General features: G+C 39.5%; 3 protein-coding genes across 3 annotated transcripts; all 3 read right to left on the bottom strand.

Annotated features, from left to right (window-relative positions):
- Positions 1-549: 549 nt before the first annotated feature.
- LOC130408575 (serine protease 23-like) lies at positions 550-4,011 on the bottom strand. The gene is made up of 2 exons (XM_056732140.1): positions 3,866-4,011; positions 550-2,135 (listed from the first exon to the last, which is right to left on the bottom strand). Exons 1-2 carry the CDS (start codon positions 3,904-3,906, stop codon positions 1,013-1,015), a joined length of 1,164 nt encoding a protein of 387 aa, XP_056588118.1. The 5' UTR covers positions 3,907-4,011; the 3' UTR covers positions 550-1,012.
- Positions 4,012-10,755: 6,744 nt separating this feature from the next.
- On the bottom strand, positions 10,756-16,402 carry LOC130410462 (coiled-coil domain-containing protein 81-like). Its single transcript, XM_056735154.1, has 12 exons — positions 16,240-16,402; positions 16,097-16,158; positions 14,628-14,751; positions 13,986-14,242; positions 13,766-13,916; positions 13,606-13,681; positions 12,285-12,390; positions 12,032-12,181; positions 11,842-11,943; positions 11,570-11,772; positions 11,352-11,480; positions 10,756-11,273 (listed from the first exon to the last, which is right to left on the bottom strand). Exons 1-12 carry the CDS (start codon positions 16,295-16,297, stop codon positions 11,135-11,137), a joined length of 1,557 nt encoding a protein of 518 aa, XP_056591132.1. The 5' UTR covers positions 16,298-16,402; the 3' UTR covers positions 10,756-11,134.
- Positions 16,403-16,956: 554 nt separating this feature from the next.
- hikeshi (heat shock protein nuclear import factor hikeshi) lies at positions 16,957-19,579 on the bottom strand. The gene is made up of 5 exons (XM_056732017.1): positions 19,460-19,579; positions 19,046-19,283; positions 18,814-18,965; positions 17,300-17,418; positions 16,957-17,211 (listed from the first exon to the last, which is right to left on the bottom strand). Exons 1-5 carry the CDS (start codon positions 19,487-19,489, stop codon positions 17,157-17,159), a joined length of 594 nt encoding a protein of 197 aa, XP_056587995.1. The 5' UTR covers positions 19,490-19,579; the 3' UTR covers positions 16,957-17,156.
- Between the last annotated feature and the right edge of the window lie 164 nt (positions 19,580-19,743).

Here is a 19,743-nt window from a genome sequence, read left to right as displayed (position 1 = left end):
AGTGTTCTGTTTATCATTTCATTTTATCTGAAGAAATCATTTCACAAATACCATCTAGAAGACGTCCGGGTCATATATCAATCTACATGTTTTGTATAAAAAAGTCTATTTTTAAAAGCATTGGTGGTGTTATCTTGATTGGCACATAATGTCATTGTTCTTATTGCATTTTCAGGTCTCTTTCATTTATTTGGCATTTTCAGTCTAATAACAAATTTTTAACAGAATGTCAATAATAACTGAGGGGTCTTAAAAAGTATTAAAAGTTGATAAATAAAGGTAGAGAACATGAAGGGCCTTAAAAAGTATTACAAAGTTTGAAATGCCCAAAATTTGCTGACTTTCTTAAAAAATGTGTTCTTTGTGTTTAACAGAGCAAAGACATTTATACAGGTTTGAAAAACCTTGGGTGAGAAAAAGATGTCTTAAAATGTATGGAAAGATCTTACAAAAGGTCTTGAAAAGTATTAAATTTGGCTCCATGATTTCTGTACATACCCTCAATAAAGTCCTCATTTGAGCTTCTGAAAACTATTACGAGCCCAATAATAAAAGTGTTTGTTTTTCTTTTATTGTTTTGTGTATAGCACAGTATGTGAATTATTATTGGCATTAGCTGAACATACCTGCAGTCTACATATCCACACAAAAATCTTGATCTGATGTGGCTGTAAAATCACATGTGACCACTAGAGGGACACACACACACGCAACAGTGAAGTTTGATTGACAGGTTTCAGTTTAAACTTTAGTGCATTGAAATAAAAGCATCTCAAAAACTCACTGCCAATTTGCAGAATCTTCTGATGATGTGTGTGCAGCTCAACCTTCATAAAAAAAGATTTTGTGTAGCTGGTTCTTGTTTGGAAGAGCATTGATATTTTAGTAAAATATATTGTTTTGACTAAATAAGTTTTTAAAGATAAAACAGGTATTTGTAAAAGTTTGATTAGTGGATGAGAAGTGTATCTGTTGGACAGTTCAAGGAATCTTTCTGCCTGTAGAAAACTGGTCAACCTTCTCTGCAGTCCACATAGTTTCCTTTGATCCAGTAGCAGATCTGAGCGTATTTAAGAGGAGTGATGCGCACTGCCACGTTAAACTCTTGAGAAGCTCCTCCGATGTCCACCCACTGGTGTCCGGAGAAGATACCGATGACCTTACGCTCCCATCGGCGTCGCCTGCGGTTCCACATGCGGGCGTAAACCCCAGACCCGCTGGCGCCTGGCTGAGCGTCGCAGCGCTGGTAAAGCAGATCGTAAGTCTCGTCTCCGGCCTGGCAGAAGCGGTAAACCAGGTTACCCGGACGGTCGTTGTCGAAGCCGGAGAACTGCACTCGTTTTCCCGGGAGCTGCTTGGCCGAGGGGCTGATGCCAAGTTTCATGTGCCTGCGTTTGTGGGCCTTTTTCAGTTCCAGTAGAGAATAATCGTAATCCATCCCGATGTCGTTGGCGTTGCCCTTAATCCATCCCTTCGGTACGTGTGTGCGTTTTACTCGAATCCACTGAAACTTCATCTTTGCTGCGTTTGTGTTGTTTCTCCCTAGTGAGTCTTTTTGTTGTGCTTTCAGAAATCCGACTCTCAACTTCTGGGCACCTTTCACGTAATTCTTGCCGTCGTGAACGCAGTGTGCCGCCGTGAGGACGTGCCGATCACCCACTAAGGTACCGGAGCAGCCGGTGGACAGCTTAACCGCTGCGGAGAAGGGATAGTTCAACAGAAAGTCGTGGCCGACAATACTGAAGCGACTGTCGTGGCCGAAGATCTGACGTTTGGTGCGGGAGCGACCGGCAGGAGTCTTGAAGGCGTTCGAGTCGAATCCGTAAATGTCCACTGCGGTCTCGGTCAGCTGACCGCTGGAATGCAGAGTTTCGTAGGATAAGAAATGCCGCAGGTCCCTGTAGCTGGGTGTCGGAGCTTGTCGGTGGCACTCTGGACCGCAGGAGGACATCACCTGAAGCTGAGCGGGGTGAAGGAAGTGAGGCGCCGCCAGTTCCTCGGTCTGCTGGGGCCAAACCACCGGCACGTGCTGTTGCGGCCACAGAGGCTTTTGAGACGAACCCGGCGTTATGCGGGAAACCAGAAGAAGAGACAGCAGAACCGCTTGAACCGAAGAGGCCATGAAGGTGAAGCACCTGAGATGGAAGAAAAAAAGAGAGAGAGAGAGAGAGAGGGTAAGTTCAGATCAGCCGATCAAGATCTTCACCATTACTTGACACTTTAGGGCAGGTGTGACTGAAGATGGACACTGAGTCTCCAAGAGCTGAGTTTGACATGTGTGGACTGAAGAGAAGATATCTAAAGTCAAAACAATACAGAAATGACCCTCAGTTTTAACCTTTAACATTTAAATGTATTCATTTGCCTGACGTTTTTATCTAAATGAGTAAACATCTTGTCGAATAGTTAAACATCAGGGGCGGTGTCCCGGACAAGGTTTAGATTATCCAGGACCAGGCTTTATTTAAATGAGGACATTTAAGTCGTTTTATAAAGCATTACTTGTGGGCATTTTGAGACAACACAGTGCAAGTTGTTTTAAATTCGGACAGTTTTAACATGTATATTAATCTAGGACTGTTTTTAATCCCTGTCTGGAAAACCGCTCCTTAATGCTTTATTTTGTATGTAGTAAAACCACAGTAACCATGAATTTAAAAAGGGTTTGTCTGTCTGCACAAAGAGAGAGAGACAAAGAGAGACACAGAGAGAGAGGGAGAAGGAGAGAGAGAAAGAGAGAGAGAGAGAGAGAGAGAGAGAGAGAGAGAGAATCTTGAGAGGGAGAAGGAGAGATAGAGAGAGAGAGAGAGAGAGAGAGAGAGAGAGAGAGAGAATCTTGAGAGGGAGAAGGAGAGATAGAGAGACACAGAGAGAGAGAGAGAGAGAGAGAGAGAGAGAGAGAGAAGGAGAAACAGAGAGAGATGGAGAGAGAGAGAGAGAGATAGAGAGACATAGAGAGAGAAAGAGAGAGAGAGATAGAGAGACACAGAGAGAGAGGGAGAAGGAGAGAGAGAAAGAGAGAGAGAGAGAGAGAGAGAGAGAGAGAGAGAGAGAGAGAGAGAGAATCTTGAGAGGGAGAAGGAGAGATAGAGAGACACAGAGAGAGAGAGAGAGAGAGAGAGAGAGAGAGAGAGAGAGAAGGAGAAACAGAGAGAGATGGAGAGAGAGAGAGAGAGAAAGAGAGAGAGACAGAGAGAGAGAGACAGAGAGAGAGAGAGAGAGAGAGAGAGACAGAGAGACAGAGAGAGAGAGAGAGAGACAGAGAGAGAGAGAGAGAGAGAGAGAGAGAGAGACAGAGAGAGAGAGAGAGAGAGAGAGAGAGAGAGAGAGAGAGAGAGACAGAGAGAGAGAGAGAGAGAGAGACAGAGAGACAGAGAGAGAGAGAGAGTGAGAGAGAGAGAGAGAGAGAGAGAGAGAGAGAGAGAGACATAGAGACAGAGAGAGAGAGAGAGAGAGAGAGAGAGAGAGAGAGAGAGAGAGAGAGAGAGAGAGAGAGAGAGAGAGAGAGACAAAGCTTTGAAAGTTTGAATACTGTCTGATGTAAACGTAACATTTATGAAACGTGTGATCTGTTTTTATGAATGTTTAATAATAAAATCAGTAAAATCAGATATAACCCCTTTACTTTATTAATCTCGTTTAAACACTAAAGTGGGTTCGTGAAATCTCGTTATTCTCCGGGGAAGAACTCGTCGAGTGTTGGAAAATAACTCATTTCCATGACAACGATGAAAACATACTCTCGAGTATTTTACCAAACGAAGCGTTATAATAAAACAATAAAACAAATATTTCCCAGATTTCCATCCCTAACTGAAGCGGTTACGCGCATTGCTCGTGTTTTATAAATAAAATCCACTCCTACCTGTTCACGCGCGCAGGTGATTCTGATATGAAGCTCTTCATCAGATCATTAATGATAAAGTGCGCGAGACGGTGTCAAGAGATTCCCGCCGCTGCGTCCATGAATCCCGACAGGAGAAAGCTCGCACTCGCGCTCAGATTGATAGAGGGAACGCGCCTCTGTGCACGCGCGACGGTGCGAAGGCTTTTCACGTGATCAGAGGAATAAAACATTTAATGATCAGAGATTCTTCTCTAAATTAAACATCCTCAAATATGTTTTATTTTTTTATGTTGCCCGCGTGTTGAATTTAAGACTTCTTTTAATTTATTTTAATAATAATAGAGGCTGTTGATAATTTTGGATTTGAATATTGAATGTTTGGATAAAATATCCACAATCGTTAAAGATGGAAAACTCTTGTATTAATGTGCCTGGAAGTAATTAGATATAATTAAGATCAGGAATTTTTTTACTTTTTTTTGGAGGAATGTATTTTTATTTGTTAATTAACAGTTCCAGATCAGCATATGCACATGCGTGCTCGTTTGTGTTTTAAACAACACCCTCCAGGACAAGATGATACATGATTGTTTGATAAAATTATTAATGAAAGCTTGAAGTCAGTGTACCGTAAATGTTAAGTGTTGCATACAACATTTTGCTTCATGTATTACAATGACAAAAACGACAACATTTATTTATAAAGCACGTTTAAACACAATATAAATTGATCAAATGCGCTTCACAGAGTACTAAACGGATGTACTAGCGAATGATAACCGTTACAGGTTTCCAAACACTAAAAAATAAAAATATGATTTAGGATTAGATTTAAAAATGTCCAATGAATAAGCAGACCTCACATGATAGGGAGACTATTCCAAAGCTTGGGACCATCCACAGAAAGGCCCAATCACCCTTTGATTTATAGCGTCACTAGGCACAGTTAAGAGCAAGTGAGTAGAAGATCTAAGTTACCCAGCAGGACAATATGGCTCAAGAAAGATCACTATATACCTTAGTGCACGACCAGACACCACCTTATATACAAACATGAGGATTTTAAATTCGACTCTAAACTTAAAAGGAAATCAGTGAAGGATTGCTAAAATAGGGGAGATGTGGTCCCTCTTTTTAGACCATGTCTTGTGGCCGCATTTTGAACAACTTGTAATTGTGATAATGAAGACCGAGGGAGACCAAAATAAGGAGAGTTGCAATAATCTAATCATGATGTTACAAAAGCATAAATCACAACTTCAAAATCTTTGCTTGAAAGAAGATTTCTCAACTTTGGAATAGACCTTAAATGGAAAAAAGCTTCCTCTATTCAAAAAATGATAGTTAGTCAAAGATCACTCCAAGGTTTTTGATTTGTTTGTGTACATCATTGAAAGTGGACCTAACCTGGACTTCATAGCAAGAGAAGAATTTGAAGGACAACCTTGACATAAAACCTCTGTTTTATTGTCATTTAGCAGCAAATAATAATTTGCCATCCACCTCTTTATATCAGCTACACATTTCAACACATCATTGGAAACCTCACTGGAAGAATTTGGGATTGGGAATCGTCTACATAACAGTGATATGAAATGTTGTATTTCTGAATAATGATGGCAGGGGAAGCATATGAAGAGAAAACAATAAAGGTCCAAAAATGGATCCCTGGGATACATCACACAAAACAGGTGCACAAGATGATGAAAAGTTTCCCGGTTTACAGTAAAGGTTCTGTTCTTGAGGTAAGAAGCAAACCATTGTAATATTTTGTTGCCTTTGACACCTACCACACATTCTAGTCGTTCAAGAAGAATGTTATGGTCAATGGTATTAAATGCCGCACTCAGTATAATTGACTGTGTAGTGTGCACTAGACTGGATTCCTATGGTGTCATCATAAAAGAAGTTGTGTGGTGGGTGTTGTGAGTCCATCATGATATGAAAGAGCTGTCTGTTTGAAGACACCAAGACTCGATTGTCACCCTCCAGCCCTTTCTCATCTGATCCCAGAACTTTCTTCACTTTCATTTTGTTCTGTTTGACAATATTTGAGTTTATTGGGTGATGAAGGCTGCGTGCCGGTCAAATGATAAAGTCAGAACTAGTTTGAAGGGAGAGTGTCCTGGCCCCTCACCTGAGGTCTTATGAACCGATGTTCATAAGTTTTTTGTGTGTTTCACATTTCTGCCTTCATGTTAACTTGAACATTCTCTTGGTTGTAACTGAACAAGGCAAATCTTTATGAACATTTTTATCCATTTATTCCGTTTTAGAAGGAAAGGCATCTGGAAAGTGTTACACAATCACCATTTTCAACACTGTTTAGAGCAACGTTGAGAATGTGATGACTAGAAAGTTTTCTCAATTGAGTGTCATTTTTATTTTCATCTGAAAGGACAGAGCAGTTATTCTCTTTTTGAGTGTTGTGTGGATTACTGGAATATTTTCAGATCTTGTGTTTCATGTCTGCTGATATGTTGAGGTCAAACATCTGTGTTTGAGTGTCGTGTAAAGTAAAGAATGCCTAATGTTTGCCAACAATCGAAGGAAAAACTCTGGAGAGTTAGCTAGGAGTCAGATCTAAAGTTCTCACATGAGTCAAGTGTGACTAAGTCCACATGGATCTTCAGCTGCGTTTCAGCTCAGGCTGAAAATGATCGAATGAATGTGGCAGCAGATTTGTACCGCAACATAATATTATATCGGAATTCTGTCCTGAAAGAGATATTGGATCCTATTTTCTCATTTCATGCACAAATATCTGTAAAGCTCTTCCGTTGCTCTTCTTCATTGTTGCTCAAAAGCCAGACGGAAGTTTTGCCCTGATTTCAATCTATCAAGCTGATGAATGTAATTTATTAATTTTTCATACTTGTGTCTTCAAATCCACCGTCATGTTATTTGTCGCAGATTATTATCACAGGCGTTTTTGTACTTAAGTAGTGTGTGTTTGTGTGTGTTGCATTGTTTTTTCATTTGCCATTTTTTGTCTTTCGCCATTGTGATGTGAACAAACATTTATCCTGAGTATTAAAGTCATCCTGCACACGTGAATGATTCTCACATTGAAGAGATCTTACGTTATCACGTGAGCAAACACACACACACAGAGATTGTGAGCTTCAGTGTGTGACTGATAAATGTGTTTGAATCGCTGCTTTGAGAGGCTTTTGGGTGTGGTGCTGATGATTCAACTTAAGTAAAACACAAACACAAAACACTGATCTACAGATATCAAACAAACGATACAATGCTGTGCATAAAAGCGTTCTGTATTTTTATGACTTTAGACTTTTAGCTCAGTACTAGGTTGTTGACTCAGCTGACAAAGAAACTGTTTGTGTTCTCCTTACATTTTTTGTCAACACTCTTACACGGTTTACAATACTGATAATGCCATTAAACAGCAGAAAAACACAATAACAACTCTCATCGCATATGAACAGCTGCTTGTGAAGATGAAACTTATGATGGGGTTGTGTCTTTATTTCATGACTTCAGTTTCTCTCAGTGTAAAACGTTGCAATCGAGTCAAACGTAAAAGGCCCTTCTGAATAAAGATGATTAATGGTGAGAAGAGAACAAATGGCCAGCTCTCATAATGAAGTGCAAAAGAGTGACGTTAAAGCACAGAAAATCAAAACTAAGCAGAGTTTCTCAAAAGCTGCTGACGAAAAGAGTAAAACAATGAGAATTAATGAACTGTTGAAAAGAGAATTAAATCCACCAACAGCTGCACAGTTTCCACCACTACAGCACTTCTGCTTATTCTTTTCCTGTTAATTACGACCACAAACACACACACACACACACACGTCGTTCTGTTTGTGCTGCTGTGGGTTTGTTTTGGACGCACACTGAGTTCTCGTGCTCCCGTCTGAGGGAATGTTGGGTGTGACGGGATGGGAGGTTAACACACAGGCCGTGTGACTCACTGAAATTCCCTAATTCTCTTCCCCTGCATGAAGAGTCCAGCGGCCGCAGGCGTCAGTGCTCCGTATTGGGATGAGTCTTGCGTTTTCGTGAGATTTTCTTCGAGCGCACTGTTGTTGAAACGATTAAACTCATCTCAGCTATTGAGATGTTTCTCCTGATGTTTTTTCTGGATTTCCCAGGAGTCTTTGTTTTCGACCTGTGAGAATTACGTTACGATGTGAGGCTACAGGTGGTTGCCATGACAACCACCAGGCACAGCAACAGGAAGTGATGTGAGCAGGATGTTGAGATTTTTAGTGTTTCCTGCAGGAGATCTGTTTGTGTCCATGACTCTTCCTGTTCTGCCGGGACTTTTCCAGATATTTTCCAGACATCCATCTATGCATGACTGTTGCTGTGCAGTATTATATTGCCGAACGCGGCTTCGTCCAGTCGTAATCCCAGAGCACAACGACATGCTTTATAAAACACGATATCTGCCTGTTGCATGTCAAACTTAACTGTGTTCGATCACATCAATGATGTCAGAGTGGGGTCTTGAACGATCTGAACTGTGTGCATGTGAGACGCGCCCAGCGCTTATGAGTGACGTTTGAAGCAGATGTTAGTCATTTCTTCAGATTGAGGGTTTATTTGAGCTGCGATGGGTTTGAAGATGCTGATGGATGAGACGACAAGAGAAAGCCCAAAGGTGTGGTGTCGACAGTGTCTGATGTTAAACACATTTGTTGTTTTGTTTGGTCATCAGTGAGCTCTGGAGATGCACCTTTAAGCCCCAGAAACAGGGTTGAATTATATGACATGATCTTAACCTGCTGAAAGTATGAAACAAAATACACTTTTTTTTCTTTATCTGACTGCTCTTACTTGAGTTAACATTGTAGAACATCAAACCCTGAGAACTAAAAGAATGAACGCCCCTCGCTTTTTCTTTTTAGAAAAAAATGCGTCTTACATCAACGACGAGTGAAATGATGTAGCCTGTGATTTTGAAACGTATTGGACTCCAACAGTGATGCCAAAAAACTCCCACCGGAATGAATCTATTTCACCAATCACCCACTGAAGAAATGAAGCACTGCCGTCACAGGGGCCTCATTTATGAAATGTTGCGTGGAACCCATTCTAAACTTGATTTTTCCTTCATTTCTGTTTTCAGATGTGAAATCTATTTTAATCAAATTATCTTGAAATTGCACAAGAGCACATACAGCAAAAATATCTTATATTTCCTCAGATGAGCAGAAGTGCATGACCCTGACAACAGAGAAAGATGCAAAAGCGATTATCTTGTTAAAAGAAATGATGTAGTTTTGTCATATTACGTATTATCTATCTATCCTTTAAACCTGGCTGTATGTTTTTTGATTGGCCAGAATCAATCGGACTGTATGTTTTGATTGGCTAGAATCGATCAAACTGTGTTTTTTGATTGGCTGGATTTGATGACTGATGGTTTTGATGGGTGTGTACAGTACATTAGAAGTTTTTCTAATCAGCCTCGTCGAACATCATGAGTCACTTTGTCTCCTGTGGTTTGTATTGTAAAAGCAGATGACAAGAAAACCCTCTCGTCATTTTCATACAAACAGAATGATTTGTTTCTTATGTATGTTTTAGCTTATGGGAAACTGAAGCCTTTAAAATTGTCTTTAATGCAAAACTTGTTCGTAAAAAAGACATCGAAAAAGATGAAAGTAGTCTGTTGTCGTGTCATTCTCGTGTCTGGACATTGGCAGCAATAAAGACACGTTTTTAATTATCTGAATCAAGATGTCAAACACTAAAAAGTAAAAGTGCCTAACATGAGTAAACTGACCAGTTAGTGTTTCCCGCATGAAGTTTTTGTGCCGCTTTTGTGTATGTGAGTTCTCAACATCTGGAAAGAGGAACCGATACTGGCTGAAGTTTTGCTCAATAAATGTGGGATATTAATTTGATGTGGTGTCATGGGAAAATGAAACAGCTGTACTGATACTCGAAGCCGCTTCACATTTGCTCTTGATGGACTGTTTATGAAAACTCCCAGTGACGTAACGAGAGATATTTGTTTTTCACTGTGTTTTCTGTTGTTAACAGTGCTAGATAATGGCTGAGATTCACTGGAAAGTGTTTAGTTGTAGTTCTACACACGTATGCATTTACATTTTGAAACCACAGCTGCAGATTATCACACAGTATTTTTATAGAAATGTGCAACAAGTTGGGAGGCGTTTGATGTAAATATACTATGATGGAGAACTGGAACTCTGTCGTGGCTCATTCTCTGGACTCCAGGAGGCCTTTGTGTGCTTGACAGTAAAACACCATCCAACAGTTATTTGAACTTGTGTATTATTACCACACGCAATGCATTTTGTTGGTTGTTATAAAAAACTCACACACAATGTAAACTCTAACAGTTCACACAGATCAGTGAAGGGCTTTTCGCTATAGTATTCAAACCTGCACAAAATGATTTACATTATTATAATCTCCATCAAAAAATGTCAAGTTTAATAACGACATATGTGATCTTGATTGAATAAATAATCCTAACCAAATAAATCTAAAGATGTCGATACATTTTAAAAACATGTATAGATGTTTACACATTTCTAGGAATATTTTGTATATTCATCTTGTGATAGTGTGTCTGATGATGTGTCTCAACCACTAGACATTGTTTCTATCTTCAGAAGTAAAAACATCCCGCTAATTATTGAAAGAGTAGGTCTATCAAAATATATTTGTTATTAGTAATAAGCAGCATGAAGAGGAAAACGAACTAGTCTATCAGTGTTTATTAATGCATTTTGTTTTTCTATTTAGCTATTTTGTTTATTCGATTTCAGTATAACGTTATGTAGTTCCAATTGTTGAAATGCTTTGTTTATTGAAAGGAAAGTGAATACAACGTTCCCATTAGCAGTGAAGTTTGACATTATACAAGTCAGATCAAGAGCAGGGTGTTGTGTGAGGTAATGGCCTGTAGGCTACACTATAACCATTCTGTTGTTTAAACTTGGCGAAGTTATTTGGAACTATGATGTTGTTGGCAGACTTGGAACACCTTCATAGGTATGTATTTTACTGAAAGTTAATACATACCCATAGAAGGTTTGTCAACCAATAAGATTGAAGCATTCAACAGCCCCGTGGTATAATCATTACTTAAATAAGGAGAGTATTTGGAAGTTCTGTATAGCTCACTTATACACAAGTTTATTTTCCACTAATGTCCTACAGAGAAGGTTACAACGTGTTGTATAATACACGATTTACACATGATGGGTATTCACTCAACACCACACGCCCTCTCAGCACATTTTAAGACTGAAAATCAAGCAGTGTCTTTAATATTTTGGTCTATAGCATCAAGCGAGATCCAGACAGATAATTTGTGTCTCTGAAAAGGTTGCTCTGGCCGCGGTTGGCAGTGCTGCGTTTGCATCGGTTGCATCGCTCATATTTTTCAAGTTGATCCGTTAGACTCTGACATCCATACCTTAAAGAAGAAATCTTTTCAGTCTCTCTTCATTATTGCGAAAAGGATAAAATGAGAAAAGGATCCTTTGTCTCGTACCTCCTGAAGTCTTGGAGCTCCTCCCGGTCTCGTTGACGTCTCATGGAGATGCTGTGTTCCCAGTTTTTCTCACAAGCCACCTGCAGGTTTCGAACCTTCTCATACTGACGGATTCGCTCTTCTAACATTCTGCAAGTTTCAACAATGACACAATAACACATCCATCCATTCACGTGTGAAGTCGTGTGCACCACATTTATGTTCTCGTTGGCACTCACTCTTGGTGGTTTTTCTGAATGATTTCTCGTTCTCTCTTCTGGTCGTTCAAGCATTTCAGCTGGTGGTCTCTTGTTCTGCTGATGTTCCTCAGCTCTTCTGAGATCTTCTGTGCTGGAAGTCTCTGCTCAGCTGAAGTCTCAGGATGTCTCTGCTGCAGCGGGTGGTCCGGAGTGCAGAGATGACTCACAAAAATGTACGAACCCTAAAAGCCCACGCGTCATGTGACCAAATTCACTCAAAAACACGCACCTGAAAAGAGACGTAGACTCACATGAGATTGGTTTAATGTCCTCCTGCGTCTTTGAACTTCAGCAAGTGCCAGATTAAACGTCGCAACCTGTCGACTGTCTTCACGCTTTTTCGTTCTGTCCGCCTGTAAGTGACACAAACACACATCATCACAAATTCCTTCACAACTTTCATGTGTTTTATAATGCGCCCGTGTGTTTGTGTTTGAACACCTCTTGTTTCTGGAAATACTGGAGATCTCTCTGATGTTGATGGAGCATTAAGACTCGCTCTTGTTCCTGCTCAGCTCTTTTTCTCTCATCATATGGTACATATAGGGGAACGTTTCGTCGAGCCCGCTGCATGCACACATAACACAACTCCTGCGCAAAATCACACGCAAAGATCATAGACGTGTCGTACTGTTCAGAGACGAATCATCTGTTAATATGTGAAGAAAAGACATAAGGGTGGTTGAAATGTCACCTGTCCAGCTCGGCTGTGATCAGCGCACGTCTCGTTCACACCTGAATGACTCTTTATGGTCATCGCGCTCATCGTGTCTCCTGCCAGCTGTGACAGCTTCACAACTCTGTGTTCATAACAAAGCCAAACATCTGAGCTGAACTAAGCCAACTTTAGAAAGTTGGCTTCTTTTACCCTAACTGTTAAAGAAGTAGATGAAAGGACAGAGAGATTGAGATCATACGTCAATCATTATAAGAAACAGTATCACCTTTGAGTTGCTATTAAATGTCACTTTGTAAATTCACATTAAAGGGATACTTCACCCAAAAATCTGTCATCATCTACTCACCTTCGAGTTCCAAATCGGTAAAACTTTCATTGTTCTGAGGAACACAGATATTTGGAAGAATGCTTAAAAACAGACAGGTTTGACCCACATTGACTTCCATAGTAGGAAAAAATAGTCAATAGTGCCCCAGAACTGTTTGCTGTTCTACATTCTTCAAAATGTCGTCTTTAGTGTTTCAACTTAGTAATTAGATACTGTAATTAAATTACCTTTCCTTGAAAAAGTAAAGTAAGGGATTACAGTTACTTATGATGTTATTGAACTAAATTACAACTGTAATTGACATTAAAAAGTCTAACTTTTAAATGCATGCGTAATTGTAACTTTCCTCTATTTGTAATACTTTAGTCAGTTAATAAGAGTACTTTATGTAGATTTGTATTATTTATTTGAATGAATTAAGAGTGGTTTCATATGTATCCTTGAATCGCTTAACTCATCAAGGTTGATATAGGATACAGAAAGTACTTAGTAATAAGTAATTAAATACTTTTTGGGTGGAGTAATTTGTTCAGTAATCTAACGACACTATTGAATATGTTGTTAGTAACTAGCAATTAATTACTTTTTCAGAGTAACTTAGCCAACACTGTATGGGAGTCAATGGGGGGCAAGATCTGCCTGGTTCTAAGCATTCTTCCAAATATCTTTCTCTGCGTTCATCAGAACAAAGACATTTAAACAGATTTGGAACAACTTGAAGGAGAGTAAATGATGACAAAGGTAGTAATGACGACTGATCTCAGATCATGTTGCATTTTTGGATGATACAGAAAGTTTGATCTGTGATGGAGGTCTTCTCTCTCACAGACAGTTTGAAGAATAGATGTGGTAACACAAAACCTCTATTGTGTGCTGAAACAGAACAGCTTCAGTAAAACCTCACACAGTATCAGTTATGTCTGTTCATTTATGTCCAGAATATCATGCGTTTTTGCATAACAGTTTGTGATTGATGTTGCACAAGAGTAAATCTGTGTTTAACTTCACCTGTCGGTGTTCGATGTCTCAATCTCTCCATCTGCTGAACCACGAGACGCTGGCGTATATCCAAATGATTCATAAACTGTTACAAGTTCAGCAGTTTTCATAACTGTTAGAATCACACAGAACTCCACCATCATTATCAGCAGGATGATTTTGACCTCACCTCGTCCATCTTCTTTATCGGGCTGCCGTTGAGCTGAAGAAGGTTCGGTCTTTTGATCTTTTCTCGTAGGGTCTTTAGCAGACGTTCTGGCATTGGTGGTCGCAGGTCTCGTGATGATCTTCTGTCTCTCAGATGAATGAGATTCGACTCTCTGCACATTGAACATCTGATGTAACAGAGTTCATGTCAAACACACGTCTAGTGTCAGTATGTAACTCACGCTGGTTGACGCTAATGAAAGTTGCCCAGCGGCTTCTAAAGCCGAGATGAAGTCCTGGTAGAAGATCATCTTCACTCGGGTTTGTCGGAAGGTGAGAACTCCGATTCGAGGGAAAGTACGAGCTACAGACTGAAGTGCAGAAGCCGCACGGAGAAGCAGGAGAATGGTTTCACGTACACATCCCTCCACACAGTCACGTTCATACGGACTGTCAGCGCTCAACGCCGAGAAGTTGAGTGAAGCCACAGGAACATCCTCTGACACATCAGACACCAGAAATATCACCAAATGATCTGATGAAAACATTCATAGCCTACATACACAATATCGAAACCTTGAATGCGTTTTACCAATGATATAAAAACCTTAAATGATACTTTGGGATTATAAAATCAATGACCCTGAATCCTTATTTTGGACACTTCGTTTATACAGACGACAACTCCAAACACTCCATAATGTTCATCATCTCCCAACGACATGACCAAATGTATTTTTCTATGTGCTCAGGTAAATGATAGTGAAGTTAATATAAAGTCTTCTCGAACAAAACAAATGTGAACCATTGAAGTACAAACCTTGAAATGAATCATGAGAAACAAATTCAGAGATAAAAAATCCCATTTGTACGAAGATTCTGACCTGAACATTGACGTTTCTTCTGTTTGAATCCATAAGTGCGGCAGAGTTTCTCAGTCAGGATAAATATCGGTGTACATTTGTCAAAGGAGAACGTAAATGTTCCCAAACCGCGGATACAAACGCCCTTAAACACAACAAAAACAGATCCAAGCCTGAAATGTCGCACAGACTTTAATTCTCTCTGTGTGCTCTTATAAAAATGTAGACATTTCCCAGCTAACACAGTACGTTCTGACGACGTCGCTAGTTCGTCTTCATTTGGTCATCGCGTGACAACGTTCTGAAAACGTCTTGGCAACGTTCCATTTCTTAGAATTTTTGCTAACGTTCCAGAAACTAGCCACTTCCTCAAATAACGTCGTGAATTAATTTCATGGAAAACTTTGTAGCGACGTGATTTACTGGTCTTCAGATAACATGGACGCTGGTCATTTCTACATTACATTATTACATTTAGTCATTTAGCGGATGCTTTTATCCAAAGCGACTTACAAAGAGTTAGAGCAACAAGCGATATGTCATATAGGAGCCATAATACATTAGGTGCCAATACAAAGTTACTGGTTTCAACTTAAGCTAGACCACTACCTGTTGAGAGAAAAACCTTTTTGTCTGTCAGGTATTCACAGAAGGTTTTAAGTAGTTTTTTGAATGTTGTGAGAGATGTGGTGACCGGTTGTTGTGAGAGATTGACTGGTTGATTTCTATTGTATGGACAATTTATGATCAGAGTAAAATCTGTTATAATGTCAAGACAAATGCTATAAATCCGACTTCTGACATATATATAAAAGGAGTTTAATTCGAAAACAACATTTCTATTTAATTAGCGCGCTCGGATCATTTAAACGTTAACGGTCATTTATTTTTACCTCACAGCCTGATTTAGCGGTTTATTCATATTCTCTCTTTACTTTATACCTTACAGATGTGAGAGTAAACACATATTTTAGTGTTTTTTGATCGATCTGGGGCGTTTAAATAAGAGGAGTGTGATTAAGAAGCTCTTGATTGTTGTTTCTAAAAACGGACAAACGTATGTGGTAAGACAAGAATATAATATTAAGCTTAAACATTATGTTTATTCATCTCTGTGAATAAAAAATATTGGATTATTTATGTCATGTACTTCAGTATAATTAAAATATCTGATTGTGATGTACAGTGCTTTGTTGAGTTTTACAATCGTTTTGCTGTGCTTTATACATATTTGAATAGAGAATTACTCCAATTATGCATACAATTTAATCTTTAACAAAGAATAAATCACAAATTAATTTAATCCTGCATGTGAGGAATGATAATCGTCTAAATTAAATGAATAAAAAAGATTAAAGAATGTGATTGTTAGGTCGTTAGGCTCATCACGTGCCAGCGGTTCGACTATACGTCGTAGCAACGAATACGGTCCGTTCCAGGTTCGTCGTCGTCACAACGTAACTGTTTTGGATTTTAATCGGACCTTTTACCTTCCTCGTGATCATCTGTCGCTCTATGAAACACGCCACTCTTGCCCAAATATCATCAATATCTGTGTGCAAAGAAAATAAAAACCTAATAAGCGTGTCAAGTTTGATTTGATTCACACATTGACGAGCTCAAAGTCTCTTACCGTCACCAGTCAGGCGCGAGAGAGTTGGTAGATTGTGCTCACGACTCATGATCATCATAACTTCATACTACACATAAATTTACACATATTACTCTACATATACTGAGAAGAAGCTCGTGGCTTCACACTGTTGTGATAAATCAGTTGCTATAAACACAACACCCCCACCAACACAAAGATATCAGCTTGACTAAAGTCAACAAATCGATGATCTTAAAGGGATAGTTCACACAAAAATAAAATTCTGTCATGAATTACTCACTCTCTAGCTGCTCCAAACATGTATACATGTCTTTGTTTGGTTGAACACAGAGAAAGATATTTGGAAGAATGCTTGTAACCAAACTTCGTGGACCCACTTGAATTTCATAGTGGGAAAAAATATCAGCAAAAAATGGCCATGAACAGTTTGCTTTACAAGCTTCTTCAAAATGTGTTATTTTGTGTTCAACAGAACAAAATAAATATTAAGTCTTTTTACCTGCTACGGTAGTCGATGGGATTTAAGAATTCTTTGGTTATAAGCATTCTTCCAAATAGCTTTCTCTGTGTTCATGTCCATTTCTCTGTGTTATACAGTCCATTTTACCCGAGGTCACTATTGTCAGTTTATGAGAATTATTTACACTAGAATGTCAATGAAAACATCTCTTCAACACATTTAAATCAAATAAAAACAGCAACATTGACGGATGTAACAACACAGCACACACACACTGTATCAACATATTTTCATTTATTTCAGCTTATAAAAATGTCTTGTTTATGTATGTAAAAAAGAAAGAGTGAATATTCAACAAAGGAAAACCTGAATATCTGATTCTGCATCAAATGAATAATCAAATATTAAACATGAATATATGAATTATTCTTCCATGATGTAACAAGTCAAACTGCTAAAATCAAACAAAAAACTGTTACGTCTTCCAAAAGTTAGGATTCTGCACCATCCTTCTTTGAAAGTTTTCATACCTGAGAAAAAAGACAATTGTCTAAAACATTAGTATTTATAATGCGGACCGATAGACATTGTAGAGACACAAAGAAATTGCTCTCTCACCACTTGAGAATGGAGCTGGCAGGAACATACATCTCTGAAGGGTTTGGTGTCATCTGTGCTTGCGTCAATGCAAAAGAAGACGCGAAGTTGTACAAACTATCCAACATCTTCTGTGTGAACTGTGAACGTTGAAGACTTTTATCAGTGTCGTGTTGAGACAGTGCAACCTGCTATCAACTTCTCTATCAATTTGTTTAGGTTTATCTATAAAGCAGCGATGAAGAGATAACCAAATAACACCGCACAGTACACAATACACTTGACAAAGAAGCTTAAAAGCGAGCAGTGGTTAACTGCGGTTCTGGGAGCCACAGCTCTGTCTGCACATTTTTTATATCTCAAATACAGTTCTCTGATGAGATTTCTCTTGGTGGCACAATTTCACGGACATGTGTTTTGCTATTAAAACCTAACAGACAGTTAAAATGTAACCTTGGGAGGTAGTAAATCTTAAGACTAAATGTTAAAAACATATCCAGCTAATTAATTTATACACTTATAAATGCAGATGATGTGAAAGATGTCTAAACATCAAGTAGAATCTTACTCAATAATGACCTCATCATGCTCTTTTAGGCCGTGTTCACACTTGACTTCTTTATCGACAAAAGACTTATTTTTCGGGGTCTATCCTTCAGAACGTGTATTTTTGCCTCTTTTGAATTGTTTTTCTGTTCGCAGGGAGCCTCTGGTTCTTCCCGCCTGCTGCGCCTTGTGTTTTTAAAAGTAAAATCAGCTCAGTGGTAAGAGCATTGCATTAACAATGCAAGGTTGTGGGTTCGATTGCAGGGGATTACACATACCTATGTATAAATGTATAGAATAATGCAATGTAAGTCGCTTAGGATAAAAGCGTCTGCCAAATGCATAAATGTAAATAAAACCTCAACTCTGAGCAGAAAAGCGCTTGACGTCATGCGCCTTTTTTCCCACCGTCCAATGGAATGAAAGGAGAGGCGGGCCTTTCGATTTTGAGAACACGGCCTTATGATTTGGTGACGGAACTTTACAGTTGCTTGAAACGTCCGGAGACTGCAGTGATGAAGGAGAAACTTGTGTTGGCTGACGTGTGTAACCCGAGCATGGTCAGAGCAATCGCCCTCTCCTCTGAGCTTTTAATAGCTTCTGATAATATGACAGCTCGCACTATAATCCTCGACTGACAAGACAGCCGTTTCGGTGGTTACCTAGCGATATTAAAAACTCTTTTCAAAGAGTCAACCAAATGAGCAGCGCGTTTTCGAACATGAAATGGGATCGCCAGCTTACTCCATATGATTATAATGGAAACTGATGCTAGCGGCTTCATAAAATAAGTTGAGTGTGAACACGGCCTTACACGGTAAATGGTTCAAGAAGTCATGATAATAAGAAAATGATCCTCCTTTTGTTGTCGGGTGTAATGCAGCACCTGTCTGTTTACAGCACGTGTAAAGAGGCTGCTGCACAATTACAAACATGACATTTTACACCCAAACAGTTACAATATTTGCAGGGCACGTGTGAGATTTTACCAGTGTGAACGAGTCCACTGTGGAAACAAGCGCTTTTGACACGGGTGTCTGTTGTGCCAGCAGATCCAAAGACTCCACAGACACTCCGACCTGAGCCATAGATGACACTTGATGAGCTTCCATCATTCCAAAAGGATGAGCTCCACCTTCACCTGTTAAACAACACGTTTATTTTCATGTATGGCAGGTTACATTAAAACACCGAACCCGCCTGGAAACAAGAATTCATTACCAGCGTTCAGGCCAGAGATCTTGAATATGGCACTGGGTTTCTCGTTCGTTATGAAGCCTAAAAGCTGCCAAACCTGACCGGCAGAAGGATCTGGTAAACAGAGGTACACAGCACCCCCCATACCGGCCGGGAAAGGGCTCGTGCCCAGCATGAAGACCACCACATGATTCACGTGCTCATAGTCCGGCAGAGTAAAGACGAATTTATCGCTGGTGATCTGCTGCGCGTCTGTTTGGACCTGCAATATGACGTCACGCTAAAAACGCTGCACATGTCATACATACAACCGTAAACATTCAGTCCGGCTTAAAAGAATAATATACATTCATATACAAAGCAACTACTGTAAAGTCGATATAATTTAAAATGAACGCTTAGTTATAAAAACAGTTTTCATTCATTTAATTTCCTCACCAATCTGCCAGCGACGAGACATCCGAACATCGTCACAGACAAATACTACACCAGCAAACCCGCAGCTGCTGGAAACTTCTGACGGCAGCTCGACCTCTGAACCCGGAAGCAAAACACACAACACCGCAACCTCTGAACCCGGAAACAAAACACAGCAGATTGTTCGTTTCAATTAGAGCAGAAAACGATTATAATCGACGTCAAAATATCACGAGAGGGTTTAACATTGATATCTATCGCATTCAAAGCTCATTCGCCGATCGCACGTCAGTCGAAAACGCGTA

The sequence above is a fragment of the Triplophysa dalaica genome, chromosome 2 (genome assembly GCF_015846415.1).
Source record: "Triplophysa dalaica isolate WHDGS20190420 chromosome 2, ASM1584641v1, whole genome shotgun sequence".
NCBI classification, from domain to species: domain Eukaryota; kingdom Metazoa; phylum Chordata; class Actinopteri; order Cypriniformes; family Nemacheilidae; genus Triplophysa; species Triplophysa dalaica.
Note: the sequence above shows the minus strand (reverse complement) of the source record. Positions and strands in the feature narration are given on the sequence as shown.